This window comes from Gadus morhua, chromosome 1 (genome assembly GCF_902167405.1).
Source record: "Gadus morhua chromosome 1, gadMor3.0, whole genome shotgun sequence".
Lineage (NCBI taxonomy): Eukaryota > Metazoa > Chordata > Actinopteri > Gadiformes > Gadidae > Gadus > Gadus morhua.
The window spans coordinates 9,319,576-9,332,277 of record NC_044048.1 but is presented as its reverse complement, the minus strand read 5'-3'; the positions used below and the strand labels follow the sequence as shown (position 1 = coordinate 9,332,277).

The 12,702-nt window shown below is 40.7% G+C and overlaps 2 protein-coding genes and 1 long non-coding RNA gene across 39 annotated transcripts in view; all 3 read right to left on the bottom strand.

Annotated features, from left to right (window-relative positions):
* The window catches only part of LOC115552772 (sushi, von Willebrand factor type A, EGF and pentraxin domain-containing protein 1), a 147,976-nt gene that overhangs the window by 24,745 nt on the left and 110,529 nt on the right, over positions 1–12,702 (bottom strand). The gene's annotated exons all lie outside the window — the stretch shown is intronic.
* On the bottom strand, positions 2,033–3,241 carry LOC115553301 (uncharacterized). The gene is made up of 3 exons (XR_003978425.1): positions 2,895–3,241; positions 2,589–2,645; positions 2,033–2,100 (listed from the first exon to the last, which is right to left on the bottom strand). It is a non-coding gene; the product is annotated as an uncharacterized LOC115553301 (long non-coding RNA).
* Positions 8,489–11,918, bottom strand: LOC115553125 (uncharacterized). Its single transcript, XM_030369343.1, has 2 exons — positions 10,381–11,918; positions 8,489–10,290 (listed from the first exon to the last, which is right to left on the bottom strand). The coding sequence occupies exons 1-2, from the start codon at positions 11,831–11,833 to the stop codon at positions 8,990–8,992; spliced, it is 2,754 nt and encodes a 917-aa protein (XP_030225203.1). The 5' UTR covers positions 11,834–11,918; the 3' UTR covers positions 8,489–8,989.

Genomic DNA, 12,702 nt, shown 5'->3' with positions numbered 1-12,702 from the left:
GTAACTTTTAATGTTGCATTGTCGAGGCAATCAGTAGAGAAATAGAAAAAATCAATCTAAATCAGCAATAGCAGGCCTATAACTTTTTTTTAGTAGGCTAGAGTTTATATTACTCTACTACAACGCATGAACTATGTGCTTATTAGTAATGAAACATTCTTTATCCGTTTACTTTTCGATGTCCGTCCATTGTCAGAGATCATCATCAGGCGATTCAACGCCGGTAGGGAGAGGAAGAGGGAGAGGACAGAGAGGCAGTGGATCGGTGGGAGCTAGGCGAGGAGGACGACGAGGAAGAGGAGAACGAGAGTCAAGAGAAGATCTTGATAGGATTGCCGTTTATTTGTTTATTCCTTTTGCCCTTTTTCCCCATTATGGATCCCCATTAGTTGTCTCAGAAGCGGCAGACTAGTCTTCCTGGGGTCCAATTAAAATCTGAACATACAAACAATTAATACGTAACGCCGGTAGGCCCTACATGTATTCTGTTACTCCCAAACACTATCCGCGTTTACATGGCAGATCTATGCCGCATAGATTTCTATGCGGCATAGATCTGTTCCGAAAATGCGTTCCGAATGTACTGTATACATATCAGTAGCGAAATTAATCCCAGTAGTGAAAAATAATCCCAGCAGTGTTGCCGGGAGAGGACGCGAGAGCGCTGCCTTCACCGGTAAGTGACTGAACGATTATATATATATATATATATTCTTCTAACAGAAGTGTTACTAAACAAAAACTTGGAAGCTTCTACTCAAGGGAAGCCTTTCAGCGCTGTACAGACAAACAGCCCCTGGAGGACGAGTTCACCCGTTGCTCCGACCCTTGGTCGCGAGGCTGCACAGTCTGGAGCGCGATCCTTTTCAAAAAGCGAATACGCTATCCGCAAGCGGTACAACTACATGCGTCTTTGCGAGAAGATGAAAGGAACAGATCCTCTGTCGACACCGGGCTATATAGCCAATCCGGTGTCTCGAGGGTCACATGTGACCTTGTTGGTATAGGTACTCGAACTGCGCATGCGCGAGACGGATAAATCCAGTGCTTAATGCACCGTCAGTAAGGATGAAATAGAACAGCCGACCGCTTGAGTGCAAAAAACACATAAGACCTCGCCACAGCACCAACAAATCTTAAGCAATAAATATCGCGTCTTACCTTTATTTATGTGGCAGTGGTCTGCAGATGCATCCCGTGGTGTAGCCTACCACAAATCCATTTAGTTCAACAGGTTATCGTTCTGATACTGTCCATGGTACTAGCAACCTGCTTTGGTGCTTCTTACCTATGTATTCAGGCTAAAATGACTTGATTGCCTGATGCCTCATCATCCCAGCCAGGGGCGCTGCCAGGAATTTTGGGCCCTATGAAAGATTCTAATTTTGGGCCCCCCCCAACATCTATCGACTGTTTTGGTAAACATGGCCCAGCATCACAATAGCACTTCAGTTAGACTTTTCGTTGCCCCTTCATGGAGTATGGGTTTGTGTGACTTTAAATAAGGGTATGAACTTACTTATTAAACGTATTTCATTCAGTTAGTGACATCATGTAATTCAAGTAATAAACTAAGTATTTATAGCCTACTGTCTTTTAGGCAGCAGTCTTATACATATGTTCCAATAGATGCTTAAACACAATTTTACAACAATGTCCTTCTCTCATGCTAAAATTGGACTTGACCCAGTTTGGTTTCAACACATCAACTTTTCAGCAAATCCAAACACACTGTTTTCCACACAACACAAATACCTATGGAAATCCAATGGAATTTTGTGTTGAAAATAAAGCTGTGTGTACAGATTCACAAATACAGAAATTTGATTGTTATGCTAAAATTGTCTGTAAGCAGCTTGAAACTGTACTACAATTGTCAGTTTGATTATTGGTTGCCCATTCATGTAGTTAGTGACCTTGCTTTGTAATTGAGAGTACATTACAATGTTAAACCAGTACATGGCAGCATAAGCCTGTGGATGCTTCACAGCCAGAGCCCCAAGAAACCATAAGAGTACTCACAATTTCATACCTTGTATAACTGCAATAGTCTTTTCAGAAGACATGATGCACTGCAAAAAAATCCACCGTTTCTGCTTACTTTAAACACAAATTTATTATGCAAGTACAATTTCAAATTCCATAAATAGTACATAAAAAAGATACATTAAAAAGATAGACTCTTATAGGAACTGAATTAACATTACAATTGCTTGACATCTACACAAATATTTACACTTCAGCTTCAAACAATATGAAAAAAAATCTCAATTTACACTGTTCATGAATAAAAAGTTTAATTGCTGAAGTCTAAAGTGCAAAAAATAGCTCCAAGTAACAATCAAAATGTAAACAAAGAACATAATTTACAGTGCAATTGCATACAATATCAATGGATCCACATTGTAGACATCAATAAAAATATACAAGTAACAAGAGTTACAGTAAAAGAAAGAAAAACATTCTGTTTTCTCGAGCCTAACGACTGACCGTTAAATACTGAGATATATGATCTAGCCTAGAAGGCACCCTCATTCAAAACTTTCATCCTAAAGCAACTGACATCCTACCAAACCAATGTTGCTTACCTCCTTCTCCGAAATGGGATCCAGTCGTGGTGGCCGTGGGCGGATCTTGTCCTCCTCCTGAAGTTGAAAATGCACATATTTAAGACACGTCAGGTTCTTTTGAAAAAAATATTTTGTATTAAAAGACTAGTTTATCACGGTCGTTCGTCCACATTTGCCGTTTGTTCGCTGTGACAATAAAGGTGGAGTTTTTAAATAGGAAACTATGCTAACTAGCATGCTCTCTTGGAGGCTAATCCAAGAATTCTGCTTGTTAGCCTACCATTTGATAGAGTTTGAAAACGCAAGGTCATTGAGTGAGCATACCTTCTTTATTGGCGAACAATTGAGTGACCAGTTGCCTGCCTCTTTTGGCCCTCTCCTCTTTCTCCCGTCTTTTCTTCAGTTTTTGCCAACCTGACTTCATTTCTGTAGCTGTCACCACCAGCTCACCATCATGTGGTTAAGACCTGACCTCAGCCAGCCCAGCCGCTCTGTACACCTGCTGCCAGTGCCAGCATCTCACATTTCGGATGCTGTTCGATTCAACGCATCGTGCGTTGCGGCTGAACCATTTCGCAAGAGCTCAGGGGGAAGGCCAAATGACAATATGTTAATTAACTAACGAAAACGTTATGGAAATCGACAGTTGTGTGTTTAATAAGTTTATTTCCAATTACCATTTCTTTGTAATGAGACGTTTAAAAAAAAAAAAAAAGGCAAGAATATTAATATTATATTATTAATTGCCATCCGCGGGCCGTGGGCCGTGCTGCGTTGGGCTGGGCCCTTAGAATCAGTACCACTTTTCCCCGCCAGGCAGCGCCCCTGATCCCAGCCAAAGAGTATTGGTATTATTAGTAATGACTACTTGCCAAATCGAAAAAATAACTTCACAGTGTGTCTTTTTCCAATGTATTTGTTATCATTCGTAGCGTTGATCAGCAGAGAAATAATTCGCCAAAGTCGTTGACGCCGCTTAGCAACCGAATACGAATGTACAGCATTGAGAAGAGCCGTGTAATAAGTAAGGGATAATGTATAGAATGCCGGTCATTATCGGGAAAATAAGCCCCGACAGGGCGAACCGGACACCGACGCGCAGCGAGGGTAATTGCTTCGGGGTCATCCCTATGTTCCCCGGGTTCTATGATCCCCGTTTTTCCCAAAAAGGGTCCTATGTTCCCCTGTAGCCATACATACCGGGGAGCATAGGACCCTTTTGGGGAAAAGCGGGGAACATAGAACCCTTTTCTGGGAAAAGGGTCCTATGTTCCCCGCAATCTATCAATCTTTAAAGATATTTAAACTTTGACGCGACATTCGCGTGATGACAGCCAATCGGCGTTCAACAGCCTGGCCACTGAGTGACATGTGTAACGTAACAGCCAATCAGCGTTCAACCGGCCAACTCAGTGCAGTGCAGTCCGGGTGAACTGCAGCATAGAGGAGAAAGTGATTGTTACCGTTTGCGACTCCCGGAGCACTTTATATGATAGTATATACCAATATAATATAGACCCCAATAAAGACCCTTTTTTTAAAAAAGGGTCCTATGTTCCCCAGCCTCATACAAACTGGGGAACATAGGACCCGGGGAACATAGACACGCTCCCATTGCTTCCCACTGAAGGGGCTTAAATTCGACCGGCGACGTTCTATATATTATCCCGCTTATTACACGGCTACTTGCCAAAACGAAAAAATGACTTCACATGGTGTGGCTTGTTACAATTTATTTGTTACCATCATTCGTAGTGTTGATCAGCAGAGAAATAGTCGGCCAAAGACGTTGACGTCGCTTTGCAACCGAAGACCTCTTGAGGAGTGATACCAAAGACGTCATTATAGGCAAAAGATCCTTTGTTTTCCTTGACAGCGGTCAATTTATGTCTAGCCATCACAAGCTAACGAAGTTGTGAAGAGCCCATGCAAGTGAACGGAGCGTTCCACGGCATTGAGAAGACCCGGCGTGTAATAATCCATAATAATTAAACTCGATTTTTTTTTTTTTTTTTTTTAAAGTGGTGGGTACAAAATGATTCATGACGAAATCTGGTGGGGACGCGTCCCCGGCGTAATCGACGCCTATTATCACGGATCATTCAAGTACAACTATATACCGTATTTTCCGCACTATAAGGCGCACCGGAGTATAAACCGCAGCAGCTCAATGGAATGATGTGTAGGCTTACTGATTTAAACTTCGAATACTAATTTTCCGAGTGGCCGTTAGCTGTAAAAATCCATCGATTAGCCGCACCGTTATATAAACCGCAGATTCGAAAAATGGAGAAAAAACGCACGGTTTATAGTCCGATCAAGATTTCAGAAATAGTAGGATATGCATACCCCTGACATAATGTGCAGTATAGTAAAAGCAGCGATTTCCCGATTTCCCTGTTTAATCATAGCATACAGGTGCTGGTCAAATTATTAGAATATCATGAAAAAGTTGATTTATTTCAGTAATTATATTCAGAACGTGAAACTTACATATTATATCAATTCATTACACACAGAGTGATATATTTGAAATGTTTATTTCTTTTAATTTGGATGATTAGTACTGACAATTACTGAAAATCCCAAATTCAGTATCTCAGAAAATTAGAATATTAGTTACGACTAGTACAAAAAATGATTTTTTAGAAATGTGGGCCAACTGAAAAGTATGAACATGGAAAGTTTCAGCATGTATGGCAATCAATACTTAGTTGCAGCTCCTTTTGCCTGAATTGCTGCAGCAATACGGCGTGGCATGGAGTCGACCAGTCTGTTGCACTCCTCAGGTGTTATGAGAGCCCAGGTTGCTTTAATAGTGGCCTTCAGCTCTTCAGCATTGTTGGGTCTGGCATCTCGCATCTTCCGCTTCACAATACCCCATAGGTTTTCTATGGGGTTAAGGTCAGGTGAGTTTGCAGGCCAATCAAGAAGAGGGATACCATGGTCCTTAAACCAGGTACTGGTAGATTTGGCACTGTGTGCAGGTGCCAAGTCATGTTGGAAAATGAAATCGTCACCTCCATAAAGTTGGTCCGCGGCAGGCAGCATAAAGTGTTCTAAAACTTCCTGGTAGTCTGCTGCATTGACCCTGGACCTCAGGAAACACAGTGGACCAACAGCAGCAGATGACATGGCACCCCAGACCATTACTGACTGTGGAAATTTTACACTGGACTTCAGGCAACGTGGATTCTGTGCCTCTCCTGTCTTCCTCCAGACTCTGGGACCTTGATTTCCAAAGGAGATACAAAATTTACTTTCATCTGAAAACATAACTTTGGACCACTCAGCAGCAGTCCAGTCCTTTTTGTCTTGAGCCCAGGCGAGACGCTTTTGACGTTGTCTCTTATTCAAAAGTGGCTTTACACGAGGAATGCGACAGCTGAAGCCCATATCTTGCATACGTCGGAGTGTGGTGCTTCTTGAAGCACTGACTCCAGCTACAGTCCACTCTTTGTGGATCTCCCCCACATTTTTGAATCGGTTTTGTTTGACAATCCTCTCCAGGGCGCGTTTATCCCTCTTGCTTGTACACTCTTTTCTACCACATCTTTTTCTTCCCTTCGCCTCTCTATTAATGTGCTTGGACACAGAGCTCTGGGAACATCCAACCTCTTTGGCAATGACCTTTTGTGTCTTGCCCTCCTTCTTTAAAGTATCAATGGTCATCTTTTGGACAGTTGTCAAGTCAGCAGTCTTCCCCATGATTGTGTGTCAGACAGAATCAAAACGAGAGACCATTTAAAGGCTTTTCCAGGTGTTTTGAGTTAGTTAGCTAATTAGAGTGTGGCACCAGGTGTCTTCAATATCTGACCTTTTCACCATATTCTAATTTTCTGAGATGTTGAATTTAGGGTTTTCATTGGTTGTCAGCTATAATCATCTTCTTTTTGGCAAAAAACACTTATAATGTATCAGTCTGTTTGGAATGAATGTATACATTCTACAGGTTTGACTTTCTAAATGGAATTAATGAAATAAATCAACTTTTTCATGATATTCTAATAATATGACCAGCACCTGTATATACGGGATAGATAACAGCAGAGATCCCTTCCATTAACATTGTTTGGGAAACATTTTTGAAGCATTCATAACGCGTACAGACTACTCGCATATCACACAAACACCACTAATAAAGACACTTTAAAGCATGCATACGTTCATTTTGGTACTTACTTATGATGTATTTTTATCAACCTTCCTGTAAATCGCTAAACGTATACCTGATAAATTAGCGTCAATGGTTTCGGAGAAAGATAACACTGTAGTCGTCCGACGGTGTTGAATGGGACCTGTAACGTAGGGCCTACTGTGCGTCGAACCAGAGACTTCTGGGGATCTGATTGGCTCTTTTGCCCCACTGGTTTGGAGCCTGTGTTATGACTTGTTAGGACATTGTTAGGACTTTGTTAGGACTTGTTAGGACTTTGTTAGGAACTGTTAGGACTTTGTTAGGACTTGTTAGGACTTTGTTAGGAACTGTTAGGACTTGTTAGGACTTTGTTAGGAACTGTTAGGCACGGCAGTCCAGAAACTGACAGGTACGGCCAAGGTAGGCTATGTAAATTGTGTTGTGGACTTAAAAAATAATGAAACGATCTAACTACTAGCCTACATTAAGTTTCCAAATTCTCAATTAAATCCATGCTGTCTCTTGTCCTGCAAGGAAAATGAATCCAGAAATTTACCAAAAAATTATAAATTATAAATCATGTGGTAGCTACCCAGAGGGTGCTACAAAATCAGAGAAATTTGTAATTCGAAGAAGGGCATCGGAATTCATAATTGATGGTAAGTGAAAAGACATTAAAAGTTCTTGATACTTTAATTACTGAGTTGAAAATAGGCTATTGCAAAATGCGTCAGATTATTACAAAATGCATGTGTTATAGTGAAGTGAAAAGATATTTTAAATATTTAGTTATTACATTATGCGGTGTTGTTATATTGGCAAAGCCAGTTATGTAAAATAAGGACTTAATTTTTTCTATATTCTACACAGAAGGAACATTGTATAAGAGAGGGAAGACACAACACAGAAAGGTTGTCTATGACAAAGAAGAGGCCAACCAAATCTTCAAAGAATGCCAAGCAAGTGCCTTTGGAGCCCACTGTGGTATCATCAAAACAAGAGACGCAGTGTGTAAAAGGTTCTACTGGTCTGCCATGACAGCTGATATTGATAAGTGGGTGAGTATATTTTTTGATTAATCTAAAGAGAAAAATGATTCTGCAAACAATTCAATGGTACAGTTCTTCACAACTATACCCAGAGACCAAAGGAACTCCCCATGCTACGGAGCCCCCCAAGGGACATGGAGGAAAAAAAAAAAAATTGGTTGAAAATAAATAAATAAATCTTACACCTGGCCTCTGCAGATAATAAGCTCCTGCATATTGGAAAAAGTTTCTCGATAGAATTATTTCAGTGAGGGACAACAGAAATTCATTCGGTGGTAATACCTCAATAGGGCGTGTTTAAAAATAATGCAACTCCTCAATTCAATTCCTACATCATCAGGGATACAGACTTTTGACTTTTGAGTTTCATGTAACAAGAATGAAATCTTTGTCACTCTTAAAAGAATCCTATACCTTCAAAATATCGATGGTAATAATATCAGTGGTAATTATGATGCTACTGATGAAATGACAGTGTTATTGTTATTAATAGTAGTATTATATAATAATAATAATTATAATATTAATGTATGATGACAGCATAGTTATAATCATAATAAAAGGGCAGCATAATAATATAAGAGTAGTAGTGGTAGTACCGCCCAATACGTATTTATGTGTAATGTAATGTTGTATGTAATGGCTAAAACTTGTCAATTGTTTTACCACTTCTTGTGAGTTCCGGTGTTTGCCTTGTTGAACGCGTGAAAGTAGAGTCCATGAGACGTGGCTATAATGCACTTGACTTTGTTTATTTCTAACAGATGTAAATTAAAGCATTGAAGTTTTGTCTTTGTTTCTTTGTTTGTTGGTTCAGCTCAGTTGCGTTTCCTCGCCACGGTCCCGTCAGGTTCATGACAGGTTCATGTCCTGTAGGCACGTTCTGCTCACGGTCAATAATGGTATTCGCAGGCCGGAACTCTCCACTCTCCTTGGCCTGGCACACCTTTATGCTATAGACAATTAGTGCCTTACCTATAGGGGGCACACACTCAGAAACAAATTACAATTTCCTAATTTGGGACAATTCAATACAAATAAGTTCACTAATAATAATTTTGTCACACAAACTAAAATATCAAACTGAATACTCAAAAAGGTCTCACATGGCTCCTACACACCGGCCCCTAATAGTGTGCATGGGCAACTATTACAACACTCAAATCATAAAGGAGCCTAAATTCTTTGTAGTTTATTGTTACCATTAACTTAAATCATAACATGAGTAGGTACTACTTATCTCTGGCCGATGACTTTGTGGTCATCTTTTCTGCTCCTTCCAGAAGCAGACAGAGCTTGGTTATTGGCCTCTCAAACACGCCAGTCTTCGTAATAATTTTCACTGTCCTCATCAAACCTCTGGAATCTGGTTTGACTTCTATTATTCTTCCAAGGTTCCAAGACCCACGAGGGGCTGAACTGTCCACTACCATCACAATGTCATCTACTTGGTATCCTTTCCTGACTGTAGTCCATTTTTGTCTTTCCTGTAACAGGGGTAGGTATTCTTTGGTCCATCTCTTCCAAAAGAGATCGGCAAGAAACTGAACTTGTTTCCAGCGCCATCTGATGTACTTGTCTGACTTCTGAAATAGTCCAGGGGGAAAAGCAGGATGGGCTCTTTCTGTAGGGAGTTTGTCCCTGTCCAAATGAAGTTCTTTCATTTCAGTCGCTCGGTCTTCTTTGGGGATATGAGACAGTACAGTGCGACTGTTACTCACCCATTTGGTTAGATGGAATCCTCCCTTGTGGCAAACACAGGTAAGGTCTCTCACCAGGTCGACGGCTTCATTTTCTGTTTCAAGAGACTTGCCGTCTTCTCTTTCAAGTTCAGCTTGTGGCACCACTTCAGCATGTCCATTGCTGATCACATCCTCCATAAACTCTGTGTACTCATTTCTGAATGTTTCATTTCTTTTTAACTTCCTTTTCAGGCCTATTAGGCGCTGCTCTGCAATTTTGATCAATCTTTTATCCTCTATTGACATTTCTTTGTCATCTAATTTCTCATTGAACTCATGATTGTACTGTTGTACAATCAAATCTTCCAGCTTTGCAACTGATGTCCTGTTGACAGTAACTTTCTGATGCCCACTGCTGTCTGTCACGACACTGTCATCTAGAGGACCATTAACAACCCATCCCAATAGGGTCTTCACAGCATATGGCCCATTTTCACGACTATTTATTATTTCCCATGGTTCAATTGCTTTGGGAGCATTGTTGCCAATCAACAGCTCCACTTCAGCCTTGATTTTCGGGATCTGGATATCACTCAAGTAAGGCCACCTAGCTAGCTCTTCTGTCTTTAGAATGCTGTCGGTGTCTACAGGCATACTCTTTTGTGTGTACACCTCAGGGAGTGCAATAAAATTGTTTTCGTTCAATGCACTAACCTCTATTCCATTTGCCATGTAGGTAATCACAGATTGTTCTTGGTTCATTGTCCTTAAGAGGATGTTGGTCCTTTTTCCTCTGATGTTCAGCTTGTTCAGGAGATTTTCTGTGCAAAAAGTAGCAGAGCTGCCAGGATCTAGAAAGGCATAGGTGTTAATAATCGTACTACCTCTTGTGCTTTTTACTTGAACAGGTACAATGGACAAAGTGCAATTCTGTACATTACCGGCCCCAGTATGTTCATCAGCTTTGACAGACACCTGCAGGCTCTTCAGTGTGGTCTCTTTGATATGCAAGGCACTTGGATGCTGCTTGTTGCAGATGGTGCACTGGAGACGTTTCCCACAGTCCTTGCTGATGTGTCCAGCCTTTGCCAGACATCCAAAGCAGACTCCATTCTGCATTACAAATTCAATTTTCTCTTCATGTGGTCTTGAATCAAACTGAACACATGTCATGAGCTCATGCTTACCATTGCAGAAGAGACATGCTTTATCTGGCACCATGTTTTGGTTTGCTCTTGGTTGGTCTCGTGTCATGGTTTCCTCTGACGTCCGCTGAATCGGCTTCACGTCAACTTGTGTAGCAAAACTACCTGTAAGATGTGGCTTCACTGGGGGTCTGGATGTGACCCTGCTGGAGCTAGGCTCCTGAATGTCACCAAAAACTGGATCTGAGACAATGGAAGCTTGTTTTTCAATGAAGGATACCAGGTCAGCCATTCTCACTCTGATATCGCGTTGTTGTATTTCGCAAGCCTTTGAGCGCCATCTTTCTCTTAACTTATATGGTAATATGAAAATGATTTTTCTCATGTTAGAAATTGTGTCTAACTCCTCCATGTACTGAAGTTGTTCCATGGCATTGCAGCAACTTCTCAAAAACAATGCAAAGTCCTGCAAAGCTCTTGGTTCCTCCGATTTGATCACTGGCCATGCAAGGGCCTTTTCAATGTAGGCACACGAGATTCTGTAGGCATTTCCAAAATGCTCTTTAAGCAATTGCCTCGCTTTTATATAGCCTCTATTTGCATCCATGAATTGACAACTTTTGACAAGCTGCTGAGCTTGTCCTTTTGTATACTGGATGAGAAATTGTAGTCTGTCTTGGTTGTTGTCTGTTCTACTTTCAATGATGTGTTCAAAGGAATGAATAAAGGAATTGTACTGTAAAATATTACCATCAAAAACTGCAAGATCTCCTTTTGGCAAAGTATGTAACAATTGTTGTTTCACTAGGAGACTTGTCAACTGATTTTGCTTTTCCAGAATTTTGGTAAGATTGTCAGGTACCTGTCCTCCCTGTGGAACTGAAAAGCTCTCTAAAGACATATTCTGGAGAGCGTGGCTCTGGTCATGCACTGGTCTAGCAGTACTGAAAGAGGGTGAAAGAGATGGCATTCTAGGTATTCTAGGTATTCTAGGTGTTCTAGCTGTTGTGGTCAAAACAGGGAATTGCACATGAACCCCATCTTTAGGCCTTGTATCTCTTACAGTCTGTTCAGCAATTGGTCCAGAAATCTTTTCAATATTCTCCTCATAATACGAATTCATTGCATTAAATTCTGTATGGTTAAATGCATTGAATGTTGCATCAACAGCTTGTGCTTCAGCATTTCTGAGATAGTTAATTTTGGCTGTAGTTGCAGACAATTCAGCTTGTAAGTCATGAGCCTCCATTCTCTTTCTGCTGAGCTCCTTTCTCTTTCTCAGTTCATCTTCCTCTTTTCTCAGTTCATCCTCTAACGCATGCTTTTTCTGTAAAGCTGCAGCCTTAATGTCGTGGATGAAACAGAGCTAGTGCTTCTCAAGGACAGCCTATCTTCCTCAGTAGGCCCGACACTGATATCAGGATTACTTTCCAATCCAGTATAGGAAACGGTAACTTCATGCAAACGATTTTCAATTGAATCTATCCACCTCGTAACGTTGGCTAAAAAGGTGGTTATCGGCTCAAGCCTCGGTGCATACCAGGACTTAGTATCCTCATTTCGATCTTCCTCTTCTAACATTTCTTGGTATGAATCATGAAGAGATTTGTATTCCTCTAACATGTTATTAAACATAACCATATTACTTTTCACTTCATTAAAACTTGTTTCGTCATTCATCAAAGTATTTACAATGTTCATTCGTCTCGTCAAATGAGACAATTTGCCCGACCTCGATGAACGCAATCTGGCTGCTTCATTGAGGTTTTCTTCAGGTAGGCCCAAACTGGCCTCCTTCACGGGATCCGTCATCTTATATCAATACAATTTTCATTCGTTCTCACAAAAACTGTTCATCAACTTCATCAAACCCAGAATTTCAACAAAAAGCCTTTCTACCGTGCTCTGTATGCGTAAATTGCGTTTGTCCATGCACGATATGGCTTCAATTCCCCGACGTTAAGTCAAACTATAAACGTCGGGTTTCTAACCAAAAATACTTGTGTTTCTTGGGTTCAAAATGTGCACAAACAAGGTTTCAAAAGTATAGTCCATTCATAGTACATTGCATTCAAATGGGAAGCGAACATACCTCCGATCAAGTTAATTGATTGGTTT